This window comes from Medicago truncatula, chromosome 1 (assembly GCF_003473485.1).
Source record: "Medicago truncatula cultivar Jemalong A17 chromosome 1, MtrunA17r5.0-ANR, whole genome shotgun sequence".
Taxonomy (NCBI): domain Eukaryota; kingdom Viridiplantae; phylum Streptophyta; class Magnoliopsida; order Fabales; family Fabaceae; genus Medicago; species Medicago truncatula.
In genome coordinates this window covers 27,930,334-27,949,946 of record NC_053042.1, presented here as the reverse complement: position 1 = coordinate 27,949,946, position 19,613 = coordinate 27,930,334, and the positions used below count along the sequence as shown (strand labels likewise).

Here is a 19,613-nt window from a genome sequence, read left to right as displayed (position 1 = left end):
ACATTGTTACAGGCGGGGATACAAAGATTGTCATCTCCGTTGTCATGAAGGGTGCAACGTTTCATCATGATTGGAACTGAGCCAAGTAGATTGAAGCAGAAGAAAACGAGTACAAAAATACAACACGGGAACCACACCAACACACATATAAATGTAATGTCGATGTTAGATGAGTACATCCTAAACAAAGTAGGAGGATGGGGAAAAAATGAAGAAACATAATCATCCACTATTTGTGAGCAAGCCTTGCCCATTTCTAAGGAAAAATGTTTAGGTTGCATTTGAAATGTGCGGTGGTTGTTTGAAACTGCGTAAAAAAATCTAAATCTCATGTCCTTAGGCAATTTTGCGGTGAAAACAAGCTACAAAATGTAACTTTACAATAAACGCATGTTAGCTCGGATTTGGACGTGAAACAAACATGTACGAAATGAAAAAAAAAATGAGAAAGACTACTCATAAATGAGTAGATATCCCTCAGATGGGAAGTCAACACTTGGAGTTATTGAATAATTCCTCCCCACTTTCAGAAGCAGTTACCCCCACTTCCTGCATTTTCTCAACCACTTGGGACACAATCAGAAGCACTCTTTGCCTATAAATAGACCTTCAAGAATCAGTTACCGAGATCAAGCTTTCTAAATAACTGAATTTCTCTCTAAAAAGCTTGATCCCTATAATTGAAGGTCTATTTATAGGCAAAAATGTTGGAGCTTGAGTGCTTCACTGCACTATACTCACACACTCACAATGATAATGAGAGAAGAGTTTGTTAGATCTGAATAACAGAAAATAATATTCAGTGAGCTCTAATTTGCATACTGTATTCATTCATTATATACGCAATACACGTGTCACTCATGTATATGAGTCAGCAATAGAAATAGGTTCAACTAGCTTATACACTATATTTAACACACCCCCTTAAGCTAGTTTCTAACATAAAGCAAATAACAGCAAAAGAGCATTCATCTAAACTAGTTCATTACAATTAACAACATTCAGCAAATTCCTCAGTTTCTTGAAAGTTTCTGACTTCAATGCCTTGGTGAAAATATCTGCTAGCTGCATATCAGTCCTGCAGTAACTCAGCTTCAGCCTTCCTTTAGTGACTTGATCTCTCAAGAAATGATAACGAGAATCTATGTGTTTGGATCTACCATGTGCAACTGGGTGTTTGGCCAAGCTAATTGCAGATTTGTTGTCCACAAATAGCTCCACAACACCTTCCTTTTTGATCATCAGCTCCTGCATCAAATTATCTAACCAGATTGTCTGACAGGCTCCCATTGATGCTGCAATATACTCAGCTTCACATGAGGACAATGCCACATCAGATTCCTTCTTTGAACTCCATGAAATAGGACCTATTCCAAGCAAAAATACAGAGCCAACAGTGCTCTTTCTGTCAGTTTTGTCACCTCCCCAATCAACATCAGTAAATCCATAAAGACCTTTCACATTTTCCTTGCATTTACTAGGTAACAGAATTCCATGTCATTGTGCCTTTGAAATATCTTAGAATTCGTTTTGCAGCAGCTAGGTGAGATGTTGTAGGCCTGTCCATAACTCTGCTAATCAAGCCTACAATGAAAGCAATGTCAGGTCTAGTGTTACAAAGATATCTCAGTGCCCCAACTATCTGTCTAAATTCTGTAGCCTCAACCTCTGGCTCATCAACATCTTTATCAAGCCATAATCTTGCTTCTGCTGGTGTTTCATCACCATTACAGTGTTGCAAGTTGAATCTTTTTAGTATATCTGAAGCATACTTCTTCTGTGACAGTAGCACACCATCTTTAGTACTTTGAAATTCAATTCCTAGAAAGTAAGAAATCTCCCCTAGGTCTGTCATTTCAAAGACATTCATCATTTTCTTCTTAAACTCAATTACTTTTACTGTATTATTTCCAGTAACCAGTAAGTCATCAACATAGAGACACAACATTACCACATCACCACCCCCTGAGTTCACATACACACCATGCTCAGAGATACATCTCACATACCCCATGTTGATCAAGCTTTTATCTATTTTCTTGTTCCAAGCTCGTGGAGCTTGTTTCAAGCCATATAAGGCTTTTCTCAATTTTAAGACTTTGTTCTCACTTCCTTGTTTCACAAAACCTGATGGTTGTTCAACATATACTTCCTCTTCCAATTCTCCATTCAGAAAAGCGGATTTTACATCAAGTTGATGTATTTTCCACCCTTGCATACTAGCATGAACTACCACAACTTTCACAGTTTCAAGTCTTGCAACGGGTGCAAATACTTCTTCATAGTCAACACCATTTCTTTGGAGGAATCCTCTGGCCACCAACCGTGCTTTGTACTTCACCACTTCACCTTTAAGATTGACCTTCACTTTGTACACCCATTTCACACCTACTCCTTTCTTTCCTTTGGGTAATTCAACTAATTCCCAAGTCAAATTTTTTTCTATTGATCTGATTTCCTCTTTCATAGCTTCTAGCCACTTAGAATTCTTCATTGCTTCCTCCAAAGTTACCGGTTCTGTTTCAGCAAGAAGTGCAAAGTGCACTATGTCACCTTCATCATTGATTGCACCATCAGACATTATCTCACAATCATTTAACCTTGCAGGGACCTATTTTTGTCTTAGTGATCTTCTAGGTATCTCAAGACCACCACCTTCACCATCACTTTCTTCCACTGCCTCAAGTACACCCTCAGGATTTAATTCTGTTTCACCAGCAGGTACATCAAACTGATTTTGTTCTACACCAGTAGAACTCTCAGTATTGTCACTCCATTTCCATGTTTTCCCCTCATCAAACACAACATCTCTACTAATCACAATTTTATTGTTCACTGGATTCACTAATTTGTAACCACCAGTTGAATGATACCCCACCATAATCATCAATTCTCCTTTATCATCTAGCTAAGTTCTCAGCTGATCAGGCACATGCCTATAGCAAACAGACCCAAAAACTCTAAAATGTGCTACATTTGGCTTGACACCAGTCCAAGCTTCCTCAGGGGTAACATTCTCCATTTTCTTTGTTGGACTCCTATTTATAATATATGCAGCAGTATTAACAGCCTCTCCCCACCATGTCTTAGGCATGTTCTTACTTTTCAACATACTTCTCACCATGTTTAGCAATGTCCTATTCTTTCTCTCAGCCACCCCATTGTGCTAAGGAGTATATGGAGGTGTAACCTCATGTGTTATTCCTTCATTTTCACAATATTCATTAAATTCAGTGCTAACATACTCTCCACCACCATCAGTTCTCAGAATCTCTATATTCTGTCCACACTGTTTTTCAACTAGGACTTTGAATTTTTTGAATACTCCCAACACATTATTCTTCCTCCTAATCAAATAAATCCAAAGTTTCCTAGTGAACTCATCAATAAATGTAACAAAATACTTGTTACCAGCAGGAGTTTCATGTTGTATTGGACCACACACATCTGAGAAGATCACCTGCAGCTTTCTCTTTGATCTTCTTGACATATTTGGATTGAAGGCACCTCTTGGCATCTTGCATTCTACACATTCTGCACAAACATCCTTTGGAACATGGATATGAGGCAAACCTGTCACTATTGCTTTGCTCTGAATCCTGTTTAGATCACCAAAATTCAGATGTCCATATCTGAAAGGCCACAACCATTCCTCTTTATCAACTGTTGTAGCTAAACACTTCTGCATCAACACTCCCAACTCAACTTTGAATATCCTGTTTTTGGAGAGAGTTGCCTTCACCAGTAACCTCTGTTCAGTATCATACACCTTCATGGCCTTATCTTCAAGCACCATCCTATATCCCTTCTCTAACAGTTGTCCAATACTCAACAGGTTACTCTTCATTCCTGGCACATAGAGCACACCAGTAATGAAGCACAACGAGCCATCCTTCTTTCTTATCATCACCTTCCCCACACCTTCCACCTTCACGGTGGTTCTATCATCAGCAAATCTTATTCTACTCCTGATTGAAAAATCAAGTTCAACAAACCAGTCCTTCCTTCCGGTTATATGAGTTGAATAGCCTGTGTCTAGAAACCAGTGCTCACCACGCTCACCTTCCTCCTTAGTTGTCACCATATGCACTATTTCATCACTACTCTCCCTTTCTTCAATAGCCATCAACAGAGATTCCTCTATCTCCTCCTCTTCTTCGGCCAGTTTAGCATCAGCACTATTAACATTGTTGTAGCACTCATCAGCAAAATGCCCATATCTCTCACAATTATAACACTGTATGTGGCTTTTATCAAATTTTCTCCCTCTCCCTCTAAAACCTCGACCACCTCTACCTCCTCTTCCTCTATAATTTTCATTACTATGAGTTCCTTGTTCAGTGTTGCTGCTGTTTTCACTAGAATTGCCTTTAGCATAGTTTGAGTTATTGTAATTACCTCTTCCTCTGCCTCCTCTATAACTGTTTCTGCCTCTGCCACGTCCTCTTTGATATCCACCAGATTTGTTGCCTGTTTGTGCCGCTAGTGCTTGCTCGATGCTAGACTTCACCGCTCGCTTCTCATTCAATCTATGTTCATGAGCTTCAAGAGATCCTTGAAGTTCTTCGATCGTCATCGTTGACAGATCTTTCGCCTGTTCAATCGCCACCGTAATATGATCGAATCGCGAAGACACCGATCGCAAGATCTTCTCCACGATCGATTCATCAGACAACGTTTCACCGCAATACAACATTTGATTCGTCGTAGTTTGAACTCTAGTGAAATATGCAGCAATCGATTCACTCTCCTCCATTCCTAGTAATTCGTATTGTCTTCGTAGGGTTTGAAGCCGCACCTTCTTCAATCTCTGATCTCCGACGTAGGAATTCGCGAGAATGTCCCACGCTGCTTTGCACGTTTCAGATCTGGAAATTTTCTCGAAAATTGCAGGAGTCACACACTGATGGAGGATACACAATCCTTTCCAATCCTTCTTCTTCGATTCTCTGTACAAATTTTGTTGCGCAACGGTTGCGGCCGCCGATAACAGAGTTAAGCCATTCTGCACCAGATCCCACACATCCTGATAACTGAGAATCACCTTCATCTTCATGCTCCACTGATCGTAATTGCGTCCGTCGAGGATCAGAAAGTTTGCCGGAAAATGATTGTTCGTCGCCATTGTTGCTCACTCACTGATTTTGTCACAATTGAGATTTTCACTCACTTTTTCTCTCGAAGCTTCAACAATTATGCTCTGGATACCATATGTTGGAGCTTGAGTGCTTCACTGCACTATACTCACACACTCACAATGATAAAGAGAGAAGAGTTTGTTAGATCTGAATAACAGAAAATAATATTCAGTGAGCTCTAATTTGCATCACTGTATTCATTCATTATATACTCAATGCACGTGTCACTCATGTATATGAGTCAGCAATAGAAATAGGTTCAACTAGCTTATACACTATATTTAACAAAAAATCCATCAGAGTGCGCTTCTGATTGTGTTCCAAGTGGTGGAGAAAATGCAGGAAGTGAGGGTAACTGCTTCTGAAAGTGGGGAGGAATTATTCAATAACTAGTGTTGACTTCCCATCTGACTTGTTGACTTTTTTTTAATCTTTCTTTTTTTTTCACCGTTTTTCTTCATTTTGATGCACATGGACTTTTAATCGACAAATGCCTGAAATAGACACACAATACCAACATAACAATGCAAAAATCTGTAAAATCAAAATCAAAACATGTGTAAGTCGAGCTAAAAAAGTAATGCATTTTACGTGTTATCAAACTCCAACTGGGTCAATTAACAATTACAGAGAAGATAGTCATGACTCATGAACATTTATTTAATTGATTGATGAAGAAAAAATATGGATAACGTTCAAGCTCCCAAGATTGAGAGCCCCAATATCAGTGAATGCAAAAGAATAAAGATATTGACTATGCAGAGAGTGATTGAATAGCTGATTCTGACACTATATAAGGACAATGCCTTGTATGTATACAAACTCAACAGGCCAATTCTTTTGTTCGATTCTGTAACTGAAACTGAACCTAACAAATAACATCCTTTGCCATACCAGCACAGCATATATCAACTGACCAACAAAAATGGTAGGAATTACAACAAATCAAGCAAAATAATTAAAACAGACTGATACTGAATCAAATTGTTTTCTTCTTGATGGATATGGTGTTTGATATTAGAGTGACAGTCATCTCAAGGAAGAAATTCAGGGTTTTAGATACAGAATGAATATCAATCTGTAAGGTACCAAAATAAACACAGGTTTATCACATAAATAAGGGGAAGAATATAATTAGTTAATTTAGTTCATAGTTAATATTGTTAGAGTTAGTTTCTGTTTGGAAGTCAGTTAGGTTTCTGTTTGGAAGTCAGTTAGGTTTCTGTTTTTTTATTGTTATTGTAACAGTTAGTCCTATCTCTTGTAAATAGGATTAATCTTGTGCTAGATACATTAGGATTTGTAATTTTGGTTTCAGAACTATAGAGAAAGCTCTAGTGGAAGGGGGAATTCGTTCTTCCGTGTAGCTTTGTTTTTCATCAAATAAACTCATGGACGAGCATAATCCCATTTCAATATCATTGAATAATCAACCATTGATAGGTTCGTAACACAATCATTCACTCAACATAATTAAGACATATTCGAGCAAATAAGCAGAAAATATTTACAAAAAAATAGATGATATACTATTCTGAAAATCATGGAGCTGTATCCAGAAACTAATTACTGTTGAAGCAAATCTAGGAGTTGCTTTTTCTACTAATAATATAGGTACTTGACAAAAAAGCCGTCTTTTCCTCCTCACTCTGACTCATGCATCATCAACTAACTCTTTGCCTCTTGTAAACCAAAAAATACTAAAACTAATCCTGTAGACAAGTGTTTTCTTTGGTTTTAGTAGCAGAAAATTAATAAAAAAAATACCGCATAAAAGCATAGTAGACTAGAAACTAATCAATTCTACACCTCTGGAATCAATTTTGCCTCAACTAAAAGTGGACCAAACATACACCAACAAAGTGACCAATGAGGTCGGTAGAGGGATAAAGACCTGTTCTCAAAAGAATCCAAGCACGAAGTTCGAGTTTTTAACCTCCAATTGGTGTCAAAAGAATGTGTTCCACATTACCAAGACTGCAACCTTTAGTTACCAGCAGATTACATGATAACTTTGTCAAATGTACTTATTCTCATACTATTGTATCCCTGAGCTCACAATAGACATCCTCTATCTTTGCCAGCATAGACAATTGTTAAAATTCAAAACAATTGTACCTTATTTGTTAATTTAGACTCTTCCAATGCCCAAATGGTTCCTCCGTGCACAGGAAGTCATCCAACCGATTGCTCTAAACAACCCACTTTTCCTCATCCATGTCAGGGACTACAACATCTCTCATTGTATGTCCATAAATCTTTTCAACTGGTGCCCCAGCCTGTGAAAATAGCTCAACAACTGCAGGCAACATACCATAATATCTTTTCAACTCATTTACCAAAGGCTTACCAGGTTGCTGATCTCGAATGTGATAGACGTAGACTGGAGGTACAAAATCATTTATTGTAGCTTCCTGCCATTCATGCTGCCCATCCCTCATCTGGTGTTTGTAAGCTTGACAATTTCGCACTTTATGACCTTTAGGTCCCACTTGTACCTCTGGACAATATCCACAAGTTTGTACCGCATATTTCTCCATAAGTTTTGAAGCTCCGGTGCACATTTTCTTCCAGGCTTTCATGCCTCGGACAGCAACAGCTGCAAAGAAGCACACATATAATTAGCCGAGTTGACAGAGGACAAATTGTATGTTATGCGTATAAGTGAGACTGACAGATAAGGAAAAAGACGCGTGTTCATTAACCTTGGATGTCATCACAATGCATTTCCATAGAATTAGTGTCTTGATCCGATCTCTTTTTCTTATATGGAAATCCATATTCCTCTATATCTTTTTCAAGATAAATATCTTTAGGAAATCTTTTCTCAAAATCAATTATCCTACCAGCAACACAGTAAACAGGAAAGGTCCTTCTTCTGGTAGGGTACTCAGGTATGTCAACACCTGCTTGGATACACAGTTCAACAATTGCTGGAATTCGGTCCACGAGAAGCATTTCATTATGTGAAACAGCCCTCCCAATTCGATCATAAAGATGAAATGATTCTACAAGAGGCAGAACATGTTCAATACCACCTTTGACCCAACTGTGTTCTTTACTTGACAAGCTTCCTCTAACATTACATGTTTTAATTTTATGTGGTGGATCACCAACATGAACATCTCCACATATGCTGCAAGGAATCCAAAATATCAACCAAGAATGCATATTAAAAAATTCCCAATAAGTTTAGGCATCTGAAGGCTTAAATAAAGTAACTAAACATTAAAATTCAACATTTATATCCCTATATTAGAAGAAAATACTTAAAACACCTCTAATATAATAATAACAACATACTTTCTTAAGAGTAAATAGGCAAATTAGCCATCAAAATCGTAGGCATCGATCAAAATAGTCCCCCTATTTTTGCAAATTAGCAATGCACTCTTGAAATCGTAATGTGCCATTCAAAATGGTTCATCCGTTAACTTCTATTGCAGGAGGTTACGACGTGACACGTTAACTAGACACACCACATTGCACGATTATCCCACATATCTATGCTAGCTTACTATAGACTAATTTTACAAACAGTTAATAATTTCATGATGTGCATGCGAATTTCCAAAAAACAGAAACTACTTTGACCTAACAATTCGATGATCAATTTATCTATTCACTCTTCTCCGAAGCATTTCAGCAAACAGCTCGGCAGCAAACTTCGAATAGCAGCCACTGGGCGCTCCGCTATAAATGAAGCACGGATACGGACACGGACATTGACACAGCAATTTTTAGAAAATCACATAATTCAGTGTAATTATATGTATCGATGTCAGTCACGACAGGTGTCTACGAGGACACGCCTTATCCGAGGAGTGCCCGTGCTTCATAGGCCCTGTAACTCTTTATTAAACTTTTGACTACAAAGTAATAGAAATACCTGCATGAATAAATGGCAATGAAGTTGACAAGTCTAGAAACACTAGACAATACTTCAGATCTAGCAGCATAAACTTGTTTGGCAACAGGAATCAATTTCTGAACCAACAAACCATTTTCTGGAGATTGTAAAATAATCTCTTTCACATTTTGTCTCTCTTTTCTCCTCTGTCTACCTCGGCGTTTTAGTTCGTTGATACTTGTTACCAATGGTTTTCTCTCGAATTTCTTCAGCTTCTTTGGGATGTTATCGTAAATGGAGAGAGTGGAGTATAAATGATGGAAACGTGTGGTTGTGTATGTTTGTTGTGGAATAAGAAATTGTGTGATTCTTTGAACGAGGCTTGGAAGCATCGTGGTTCATGAGGCTATCGATGACGAGAGTAAAAGGCGGCGGCGGCGGCGGCGGAATGAAGCTATAGGAAGGTGTCGCGGCAATTAAGGATGCCTTTGAGCGGAAGTCGAGGGCGATATGGGGGCTCTCTCTTGCTGTTTTTCTACCATTTTTGTTGCAGTAAATAGTCAATTACCCTCTGAAATTGTAGCTTTTGTTAAAGATCTCCCTGAATTTTGCAAAACTTCAAAAACTCTCATGAAATCGTCAAAAGTCAGTCAAATACACCCCCTCTGTTAATTTCCTCCATCCAACATGATCAAAAAAGTCATGACACGTCATAGGGGATAATTGACTATATTTTTAATTAATTTTTTTAAAATATGATTTTTTTTTTCTTTTTAAATTTAACATTTGTGCCACCCATTCACCTTATAAATACCCCCTAAAATTTAACATTTGCATGCATATATCCTCTCAAATTTAAAATTTATGTAGCAAATACCTCCTCAAATTTAAACTCTCAATATTGTGCCAATATTTTGAACTTAGCCGGCATAGATTACATAAATACTTTGTCTGGCAAATTGATTGGTTAATTGAATGCTAATTAAAGAAAGTGTATTAATACACCAACACTTTAATGTGGCATACCACTATCATACACACTCCCACATGTGACATTTTAAAATAAAATACTCCAAAAGTGCCAGCTCGAGTTTTTTTTTTTTTTTTGTTGAAAAAAACTGCTTTTTTATATTTAGTTTTTGTTTTTAATTTCTATGCACCTCTCTTCTCAGATGGGTTGTGTGTTTGGGTCTCCACGGTGATGTTGTTTTGGTTCCTGTTCCTGATATTGGATGGTGGTTGACGGAGGGTGGTGGAATGGTGGTCGGTGAGATAACAAAGAGGGAGTTCTGGAAATCGAGGGTGGTTGACGACATGAATCGATGGTGGCAGATTTGATGATGACGGTGATGGTGACGATGGTGGGTGGGCCGATGGTGGTGACGGTGAGGGAGAAGAGAGAAAAGAGGGGGAAACGGACGGATGTATAGATCTGAAAAAACAAAAACCAAAACGCAGGTGGTGATGGACGACCGAAGGCGATGGAGAAGAAGGGGTTGCGGTTCGGTGATGGGTTACAACTTCATGGTGGGTGCTGGCGGCGAAGATGGTGGTCTGAGATCTGTTGAGAAGAGAAGAGGAAACTGACTGTTGTGAGAGAGGGAAGATGAAAGAGAAGATGTTGTTTTGAGGTTAAATGACCAAAATGCACATGCCACATGGAGTGGTACAAAGGTGGTATAGGAATAAGGGTGTCTATGCATAATTATCCTTAAAGAAATGTTGGCACATCTATGGACCCTACAAACAATTCTGCTTTGTTAGTCTAATTTGAACTCTAACTCAATTGTATATATTAGCAGCTCATATCAATGAAAAGATATTGCACTGCACTATTCTATATTTGTAAGGTGAGTGGGTGGCACAAATGTTAATTTTGAAAAGAAAAAAAATCATTTTTTTTTTTAAAAATTAAAATTTTAGTCAATTACCCCCTGTGACGTGGCATGACTTTTTTGATCATGTGGCAGTTAACAGCCATGTAAGCATGTTGGATGGAGGAAATTAACAGAGGGGGTATTTGACTGACGTTTGACAATTTCAAGAGGTTTTTTTGAAGTTTTGCAAAATTCAGGGGAGTTTTTGACGAAATCTACAATTTCAGAGGGGTAATTGACTATTTACTATTTTTTTGTCCCTTTTATATACCCATCAATCCCAATTCCCAACCGTTAATTTTAAAACTAACAATATTCAAATAAAATTTTCAATTTAATTCGTTTAGATTCATTTATTTGACTTGATAAGAAAAAAGAAATTTGAATTTATCTACTTTCATAATCAAGTGTCAGACTATTTGAGAGTTTACAAAAATAGTTTAGGACAAGTGCATAACTTTATTTTTAACTTATTTTTATAAGCTCTCCAAAATAGCCTATAAAAACAACTTATACAGTATATTATATGAATGAAATAAAATAAAAAATAAAAACCTATATGATATATTGATGTGTTTATAAGTATTTATATGATATGTACACACAAAAAAAAGCATTTATATCATATGTGTTTATACGGATCGCACTTATGTATCATTGAAGGATCAGTGTTATATATCATTGACTAATTAAGATGTGCCACGTGACATGACACACCTTTTTTTTAAAGACAAAATAAAAGAAACAACAAATATATATATATATATATATATAGAGGGTGTATCAAGTTAGAGGACATTTTATAATGAGAGATGAGAGGAGTTAATTTAGACTGTTGGATCAAAATCAACGTCCCAGATTAAACTGCTCTTTGAAAAGGGTGACATACCACAACCTACACCTTTCCTCTTCTCTTCTCCACTTCCTGGTTCTCTCTCACGGGTGATTTCTATTCCTCCCATTTCCATGTACTGTTTACGTGTTCAATTTCTTCCATTTTTTTCTTAAAAAATCCGCACTTAATTTAATCAACTTTCCAGTACGTTTGAACATCTTTTTTTTTTTTTTAGCAACCTTAAGATCCAATTGTTGGAACTTAAAAGCATGAGATTTATATAAATTGGAAGGGAAAAACAAAAAAATTTACTTGTGATCTTTTTAAGGTTGTTATTCCCAATCTCTTGTGTCAACTTCTTCAATTTACCAAGTTCCAATTGAATCGAGTCCCTGATAGTTAAGTGCATCCAAACAGTGAGAAAAACAAATTAATCAACAATTGGTCATATTCACATCGTAGATCTAAAGCCTCTTCATGGAATAGGCGGTGATAGAACTTTAGTTTGAGTGCAGGGAGAAAGAGGAGTGAGTCACGTTGAATGAAGGGAGAAGGAAGGCAACGTTTCACTTTCAGGCTGAAAGGGAAAAAGGGAAAAGAGAGTCTCACCTGAGTCATTAAAAGTAACATTTAATCACAACCATCTAATTTAATCTAAGGGTTATTATCTCTTCCTCTCACCCTCTTATTATAAAATGTCCTCTCATTTGAAACATCCCCTATATATATATATATATATATATATATATATATATATATATATATATATATATATATATATATATATATATATATATGAGGAGAGATATTCTCTAAAAAGAGTTAATTCAAATCCTCACCCTTTATTTGGTTTTAATCTGACCATTAATAATTAGTTTGAAGTTACTCACGTGATCCCTATTGTCTTGGCTTCCACCGAAACACATTCTCAAAGTTATCTTCCATAATTTCCAGAAAACCTGGAATGAAATTTGCTGCGGCCATGCCTTTTTCACGTTTCATTTCTTTTATTGGGATATAAATCATAGGAAGCTTTAGAGTGATGGGGTTGTAAATTCACGACTCTCAATTTTTTCCATCAATTTTGGATTTTTCTTTCAATTTCATTTTGATTTCAATAATCTAATTATAAGTCTGAATTCTCTGATCTATAATTAAGCCCAAAAACTTTGGTTGAACAGAGTGGAAGATCGGCGCTTTGGGATCAATGCAGCTTATAATTTCAAACACCGTTTTAAGAATTGAAACATTGCAAGGACTGTTTAAGAAGAACAACACCATTTTGATTTTTACGATAATGAATGAGAGAAGAAAACACCCTGATGCGTGGGAGTCAAAATATCCCTCCTATATATATATATAGTGAGAGAGAGAGAGAGAGTTCAAAAGCTCCACACTCTTCTCTTCTTCTCCCTTCCTTCCTCTTCAAAACAAAACCCACCCATTATCAAAATACAAAATGAAACCAGAAACACAATACTATTGCAGAAATGGGTGGACGAAAAGTTAATGATGATGATGGGTGGGTTTTGTTTTGAAATGGAATGAATGAAGAATAAGAAGAAAAGGGTGTGGAGCTTGAATTTTATTCCTCTCTCACTGTTGTTTTTTTTTATTTTGTCTTTTTTTAATAAAAAAAAAAAAAAGGTGTGTCTGGTGGCACATCTTAATTGATCAATAATACATAACATTGATCCCTCATTGGTACACAAGTGCCAACCGTGTTTATACAATAAGCACTTAATTAAAATATTACCATGCAGTAATATTTTACTTTTGTTTGTTATTTCTTTTGGTGAGGTGTCATTTGGGAGTGGATAGAATTCTAGAATATTTTAATGGATCATTTTGTTACTGATATATATAGTTAGGCTAATCAACTTGAATGAATCAACTCATATTTCACAAAACATATCTCTAGTATTTTTAAATTTACTTCTCATTCAAACATTAAGTTCTGTGATTTAATTAAGGATTGTATCGGAGTTCTACCTAAAATCCATTTTATCGGTTTCAAATTACTTGTCTCTACTATTTTGGTTTTTTATAACCCTTCCACATGGCTTTTTGGTGAATGCCCGAAATGGTTTTTTATAACTTCTTTGAATATGCTATGGAACTAGTTTACGAGTCAGAACCCTTGTCCTTCACTAAAACCCTTGTCAGAACCCTTTGATAAAAAAGTAATTTTGATCCCCATAAATCCTAGTCTTAATGTTAAGTCTATTTGAGTTCGATCAAAACCCTTGTCCTTCACTAATTTATAATATAAATCTTTCAATTCTCTCACTTTTCTTCATCCACTAAAGATAATCTTATTTGAGGCATATCAAACACTAAATGTGTATACCTCTCCCAACCGAATTCGATCCTTAGTTCATTATATCGTAGAATCTTCAACCTTTCTTTAACATACTTTTGTGTCCTATACTGCATACCCTCATAAATCATGATATATTATTTCAATTGGTTAAAGTCTACTTTTTTTTCCCTATCTTCAACAAATCTATAGATACTTGGTTCACTATTTTGGAGGTTAAAGGGCATCTTGGTGCTATACTCATTCATAATGGGGATTCACTTGGGTTGGTCTCATGGTATTGGCTTGAGACTTGGGAGTGTGCTCCTCCTCGAGGTTTCAAGTTCGATTCTCCCCAGTGCCAATTTAGGTTGGCTAATTTAACTTCTTCAAAAAAAAAAATACATCTTGCTTAAATCATACGGGATATAGTGAAGGGGATGAGGAAACAAATCTTGAGTTCAAAGAGATTGCATTATCAAACACATCACCTCATATCATTAACAAAAATAAGTCATTACAGAAAAATATTGGAGTTTATACATTTAAAATGAAAATCACTAACCAAAAAGTACAGATGTCTTTCTCTATACATGAATGCAAATAGGGTACATGAGTTGATACAACATGATATTCGGCATGATCACGTGGCTTGAGACTGACCGACAAATGGCATGGTATCAAAGAAAGACGTAAGGCCGGTGCAGCTTGAAGAGCATTCTTGCTTACTGCATAAATGCATGTCCTTCAACACTTCTTTTAGAAATTTGTCCTCAGTTGATGTTTAGCATGAACTAACACTCGATAAAACCACTAGATCACATGCTGAGAAATCATTCTAGCATCCATTTACCCCAAAAATTGGGTAAGAGGTACAAAAGGAAAAACTATACTTGATTATATTCTTAAAAAGTTGTAAATACTAAATACATAAACACTATAATTAGCATGTCATTAGTGCTTCCTCTCCCTGAAGCTCAAGCAGTTTCCAAATGCATTCACTTACATAATTTATCTTCATTAACAGAAGAAACTCGCTCGAAGTTATAGATCAAGTCCTCATTTGGCAAGATCAAGAGTTCTCTAATGCCTGAAGGCATCCATAGTTTTTCTCATGCTGTTTATAGCCCCTTTTTGCCAAAATCAGTGTCTTGCATCATTGCAACAAATTCACTGTAGTCAATGCGACCATCCTGAAAACAATGCAAAATTCAAGTTGAATAAAGAAAAACAAGAAATTAAATGTTCAAGTAAAAGGAAAAATAGAAAGAGCAAAACTGAAACACGTAATGGATTACGTGATGGGAAAGGAAGAAGGAAGTAAGAAAGGAGAGGACAGGATGAGTAAAAGTAATGTTAAAGAAACAAGATGTAAAAAAATTAAGATCCATTACATTATCGCGATCAGCTTCACGTATTATATCATCTAGATGATCCTCTTGTAGGCCAAACTGGTTACAGGCTTGTTGGAGCTCATCCTTTGTAATGTATCCACTCCCATCTTTGTCAAAGTAGTTAAAGGCTGCAAATAGATGATCTTCCTTTTGAACCTTGTTTAGATGAAGCATGGCTGCTATGAATTCACCATAGTCTATGGTACCACTATTATCAACGTCTGCCTGAATTTTAAAGAAGAAAGGAAAAATATCGAGCAGATGAAATACAAAATATTGATCATTCAGCTGAACACAACATAAAAAGTCTAGGGCATTCTTGTTTTTCAACAATGAGCAACATGCAGTCATTCATTTTGAACATAGAACTGACAATTTGGATAGCAGGCAAGCACTCACCGCTTGCATTAACCAGTTGATTTCAGAATCCTTAAGAACGGAACCCACTCTTTCTAAGCCATTTTTCAGTTCTTCAAGACTGATCTGTCCGCTATTATCCGTGTCTATCATCTTGAACATTTCTTTAAGTCCTGCTATTTCCTCCTCGGACAGATTTTCGGCAATTACCTGCCAAGGGATATAATACAGAATGTCATGCTACATAATATATTTTTTTCTTGAACATAGCAATTGCTTCCCATTGGCAAAATGTTCAATATTGATTAAAAATTGCAGCTTTCTTTCTGCTTTATTCTTCAATTGATTACATTTTCAATCAATTAGACAAGAAGTCTTGTAACTTCTTAGATTGTTTCCATGTAACATGCAATTCTTCTAATCTTAAAATACCGGTGGGTACTGGATACTCACTCGAATGGCTATTTTTTTGAGCTTGTTCATTGCAGAGAATTGCTTCAAACGAGATAAGACAGCGGAATCAAGCGGTTTATCAGGAGCAACACCTCCAACCTGAACCCAAGGATGGCCTGCAAATGATCAATCATAACTAAGTATTTTAATTTTGAAACAGAACACCAATTATGCTTATCATTTAAAACAATGAGATCAGTGTCATGCATGATCATGCAGACTGATAATCATTATGCCACTTCTGAGAATCCTATATCTATCTCTTCAACATTATAGTAAAATATTAAGAGAGAATTCCTAGAATCAAATGATGATTGGTCCTAAGAGAGAAATCCTATATCTACCTCTAACTTGTGATTTTCATCAAAAGAAAAAACTTGTGATCAAAATAGTAGTACGCAATGATAACAATCAGCAAAGAGGAAAAATTAGCGGTTCAACCATAGCTTACTAAATTTCTGGCTCGCTAGTTAACATTTCCCATTTATAATTCATATGAATATATGTAGAGTTTACATATCTGCTACATGAAAATAATATGGGGCAACATTTCAACTGAGATATCAAGATTGAAAGTTTTGGTTCGTCCAGCATACGGAACATGAAATTAATCGCCCATACGTTTCATATTCCTTTTAGTTGTAAATTAAACCTGTCAAATATTATTGAGAACCATGCTTTACTCCCCCCTCATCCTTCCCAGGGTTAAATGAAAAAGTTCTCAGTCTGTAATACGAAATAAGAGCAGCGACTAGTTTAAAGTATTAAGTTGCCGCTAACCAGATAATCTGTCATCAAGAATATATAACATTGTTAAAAAAGAAAATCTTGCATAACAGGACATATTAGATCTCTGGTGACAAAAAAAGTGCAAACTATTCTAAGATGCGTTCGAGATCTAGCTATTTAGTATCATAGAGGTTTGCATACTCACAAAGAACTTCATGTGCCGTCATCCTCTTCTTAGGATCCCTTATAAGCATTCTTCGAACAAGATCCTTCGCACTTTCAGATATGCTTGGCCACGGATCAGAAATAAAGTCAAGCTCTCCTTTCAATACTTGCTCAAATATTCCTTGTTCAGTTTCTGATGGAAAGACCAAACACATCAGACACATACTACATCACAGACACAACTAATATTGCTGAAGATAAACAACAAAATCAAGTGGCATAGCATTCTCACCATCCCAAAATGGTGGAACTCCACTGAGTAGAATATAAATGATCACCCCAGCGCTCCATACATCACATTCTTGACCGTAATTCTTCCGCAAAACTTCAGGGGCCACATAGTATGGGCTTCCAACCACATCAGTAAATGTCTCACCTGTGGTAATGGATATTTTTCTCAAACTGAACTAGAAAAAAGCTAAACCAAAAATAGAGAAAAAGAAAATGTTTTTAACAGTTAGACAAAACAGCTAAGTTCACCCTAGTGAATCAAGATAATGTGTCTTTGATATGGAATAGCATGATTCAATATTTAGCACACATGATCGGCTAGTCCACTTTCTCATTTCAACATAGAATTTTATAAACATAAGCCCTATAAACCGCTGTTATAATATTCAACTTCGTTCACATGATTCTTATTAGACAACCCGCTGAGGTCATAAAATGCATAACTATGGACCTGCAGAGCAGTCATGCTTAACAAAATATGAAAATAGCTTTCATTCAAAATATTAATTTTGGAAACATGAGTAAAAATAATTACAGGGGATCAAGATAGTGAAGAAAAAATGCGCCAGCCTACTTAAGACCTTAACCGTATTTTTTTCTTTTCAAAACATCAAAAACTTGCTTGATATGACAAATATTAAAGCATCAAGATTATTTTGTCTTGTAAGAACAAACTTTCCTTTACCATGTCATAGTACACAAGAATGTTGACTGAGACAACTTATTCCAAATTCCAAATCAACACATTTATAATTTTTCATGTCTCTTTTCTTTAACATTCTATATATCATCTTCTTTTGTATTTTTCATCGCCTTCATATCTCTCACTTCATTTCCGATCCATCTCTACATCCCTTTCCCATCACACTTGTTTAATATAATTATCTCTATAAACAGCTAATAGTCCATTTTCTACAGACAGAAATAATCACAGATCATACAAGGTAAAACTAAAAAGACGGAGGGAAGATGTAAACGGTAATTTGGATAATTTCAAAACTAAACGCATGTGCTGTACTCCCAATCGCATAGGCAAAACTCCCAAATCAAAGCCTTATATTTGCTATTATGTCAATTGTGTGTAATAATTATATGAGTAAAATAGTAGCACGCTATTCAAAACTAAATAGATCAAAATCATCAAGTCTCTCCTATCATTCCATGATCATATTCAACTTAAACACCAATCCCTCATGTCAACTGTATCATCATTTTCATTCAACTGATCAACCAGAACAATAATGTTGCCAAAATGACAAAACAAATAAATTGAATATACCTGGTCTAAAAAACACCGAGAGTCCAAAATCAATCGTCTTAAGTGCTGATTCTTCATCATGACTAACAAACAGAAAATTTTCCGGCTTCAAATCTCTATGCATAACCCCTAAAGAATGACAAGCTTGAACAACACCTAAAATCAACCTAGTAAGTTCAGAAGCTTTTCTTTCACTATAATGCCCTCTCTGTATAATCCTATCGAAAAGCTCACCACCAGCACATAACTCCATAACAACATGAACCGCAACGGCATCTTCATAAGCACCAACTATTTGTATCACATTCGGATGACCTGCCAAATGGTGCATTATCCGAATCTCTCTTCTTACATCCTCCACATCCTCTTGTGTTGTTAATTTCCTCTTTGCAATTGACTTGCAAGCAAATTCCTTATTAGTCCCTTTTGCCATACATAGAAATGTTGTCCCAAATTGCCCTTGACCTAATTTTCTCCCCAAACTGTAAAAATCTTTTATGTTTTCAGTTTTCCTTCCCAATACAGATTCTACCTGAAGTCCAATACTTGATAATCTTTTCACATGTGTTGGTTTCTTAGGTTTATCCGCATCACCCTCGCCCGCACCACCAGCACCAGCAGTAGCAGCAGCAACACCACCACCACCACCAGCAACAGCACTAGATGCTGCTGCTTTTACCGGCTTTTCATGTTCGAGCGGTTTTATTTCTGCGGCTGCTATTTTCACCTGTTCAGGAGGTGTGCTCTGAACCGAAACATGTTCAGAAACTTTCCCACCAGCACAAGACTCCGGTTTCGAGGAACCTGTTACAGCATTTTCCGGTGTTGTCGGAGTTTTGTTTTTATCTTCGGCATTAGGAGGAGGAAGCCTTGCCTCTGGCGGACGTGTTTTCCATACGGCCGCGGAAACGGATTGTAGGAAACCACCATTGTTACCGAGGTTTGGTCCCACACAGTTGTTGCCCAT

General features: G+C 36.4%; 2 protein-coding genes across 2 annotated transcripts; both read right to left on the bottom strand.

The window, feature by feature from the left end:
* Nucleotides 1–6,510: 6,510 nt before the first annotated feature.
* LOC120576004 (APO protein 3, mitochondrial) lies at nucleotides 6,511–9,530 on the bottom strand. The gene is made up of 3 exons (XM_039826950.1): nucleotides 9,028–9,530; nucleotides 7,844–8,274; nucleotides 6,511–7,737 (listed from the first exon to the last, which is right to left on the bottom strand). The coding sequence occupies exons 1-3, from the start codon at nucleotides 9,378–9,380 to the stop codon at nucleotides 7,331–7,333; spliced, it is 1,191 nt and encodes a 396-aa protein (XP_039682884.1). The 5' UTR covers nucleotides 9,381–9,530; the 3' UTR covers nucleotides 6,511–7,330.
* Nucleotides 9,531–15,041: 5,511 nt separating this feature from the next.
* Nucleotides 15,042–19,613, bottom strand: LOC25483613 (calcium-dependent protein kinase 20). The gene is made up of 8 exons (XM_024775514.2): nucleotides 19,281–19,613; nucleotides 18,668–19,241; nucleotides 17,390–17,533; nucleotides 17,138–17,290; nucleotides 16,204–16,319; nucleotides 15,793–15,960; nucleotides 15,394–15,618; nucleotides 15,042–15,192 (listed from the first exon to the last, which is right to left on the bottom strand). Exons 1-8 carry the CDS (start codon nucleotides 19,611–19,613, stop codon nucleotides 15,121–15,123), a joined length of 1,785 nt encoding a protein of 594 aa, XP_024631282.1. The 3' UTR covers nucleotides 15,042–15,120.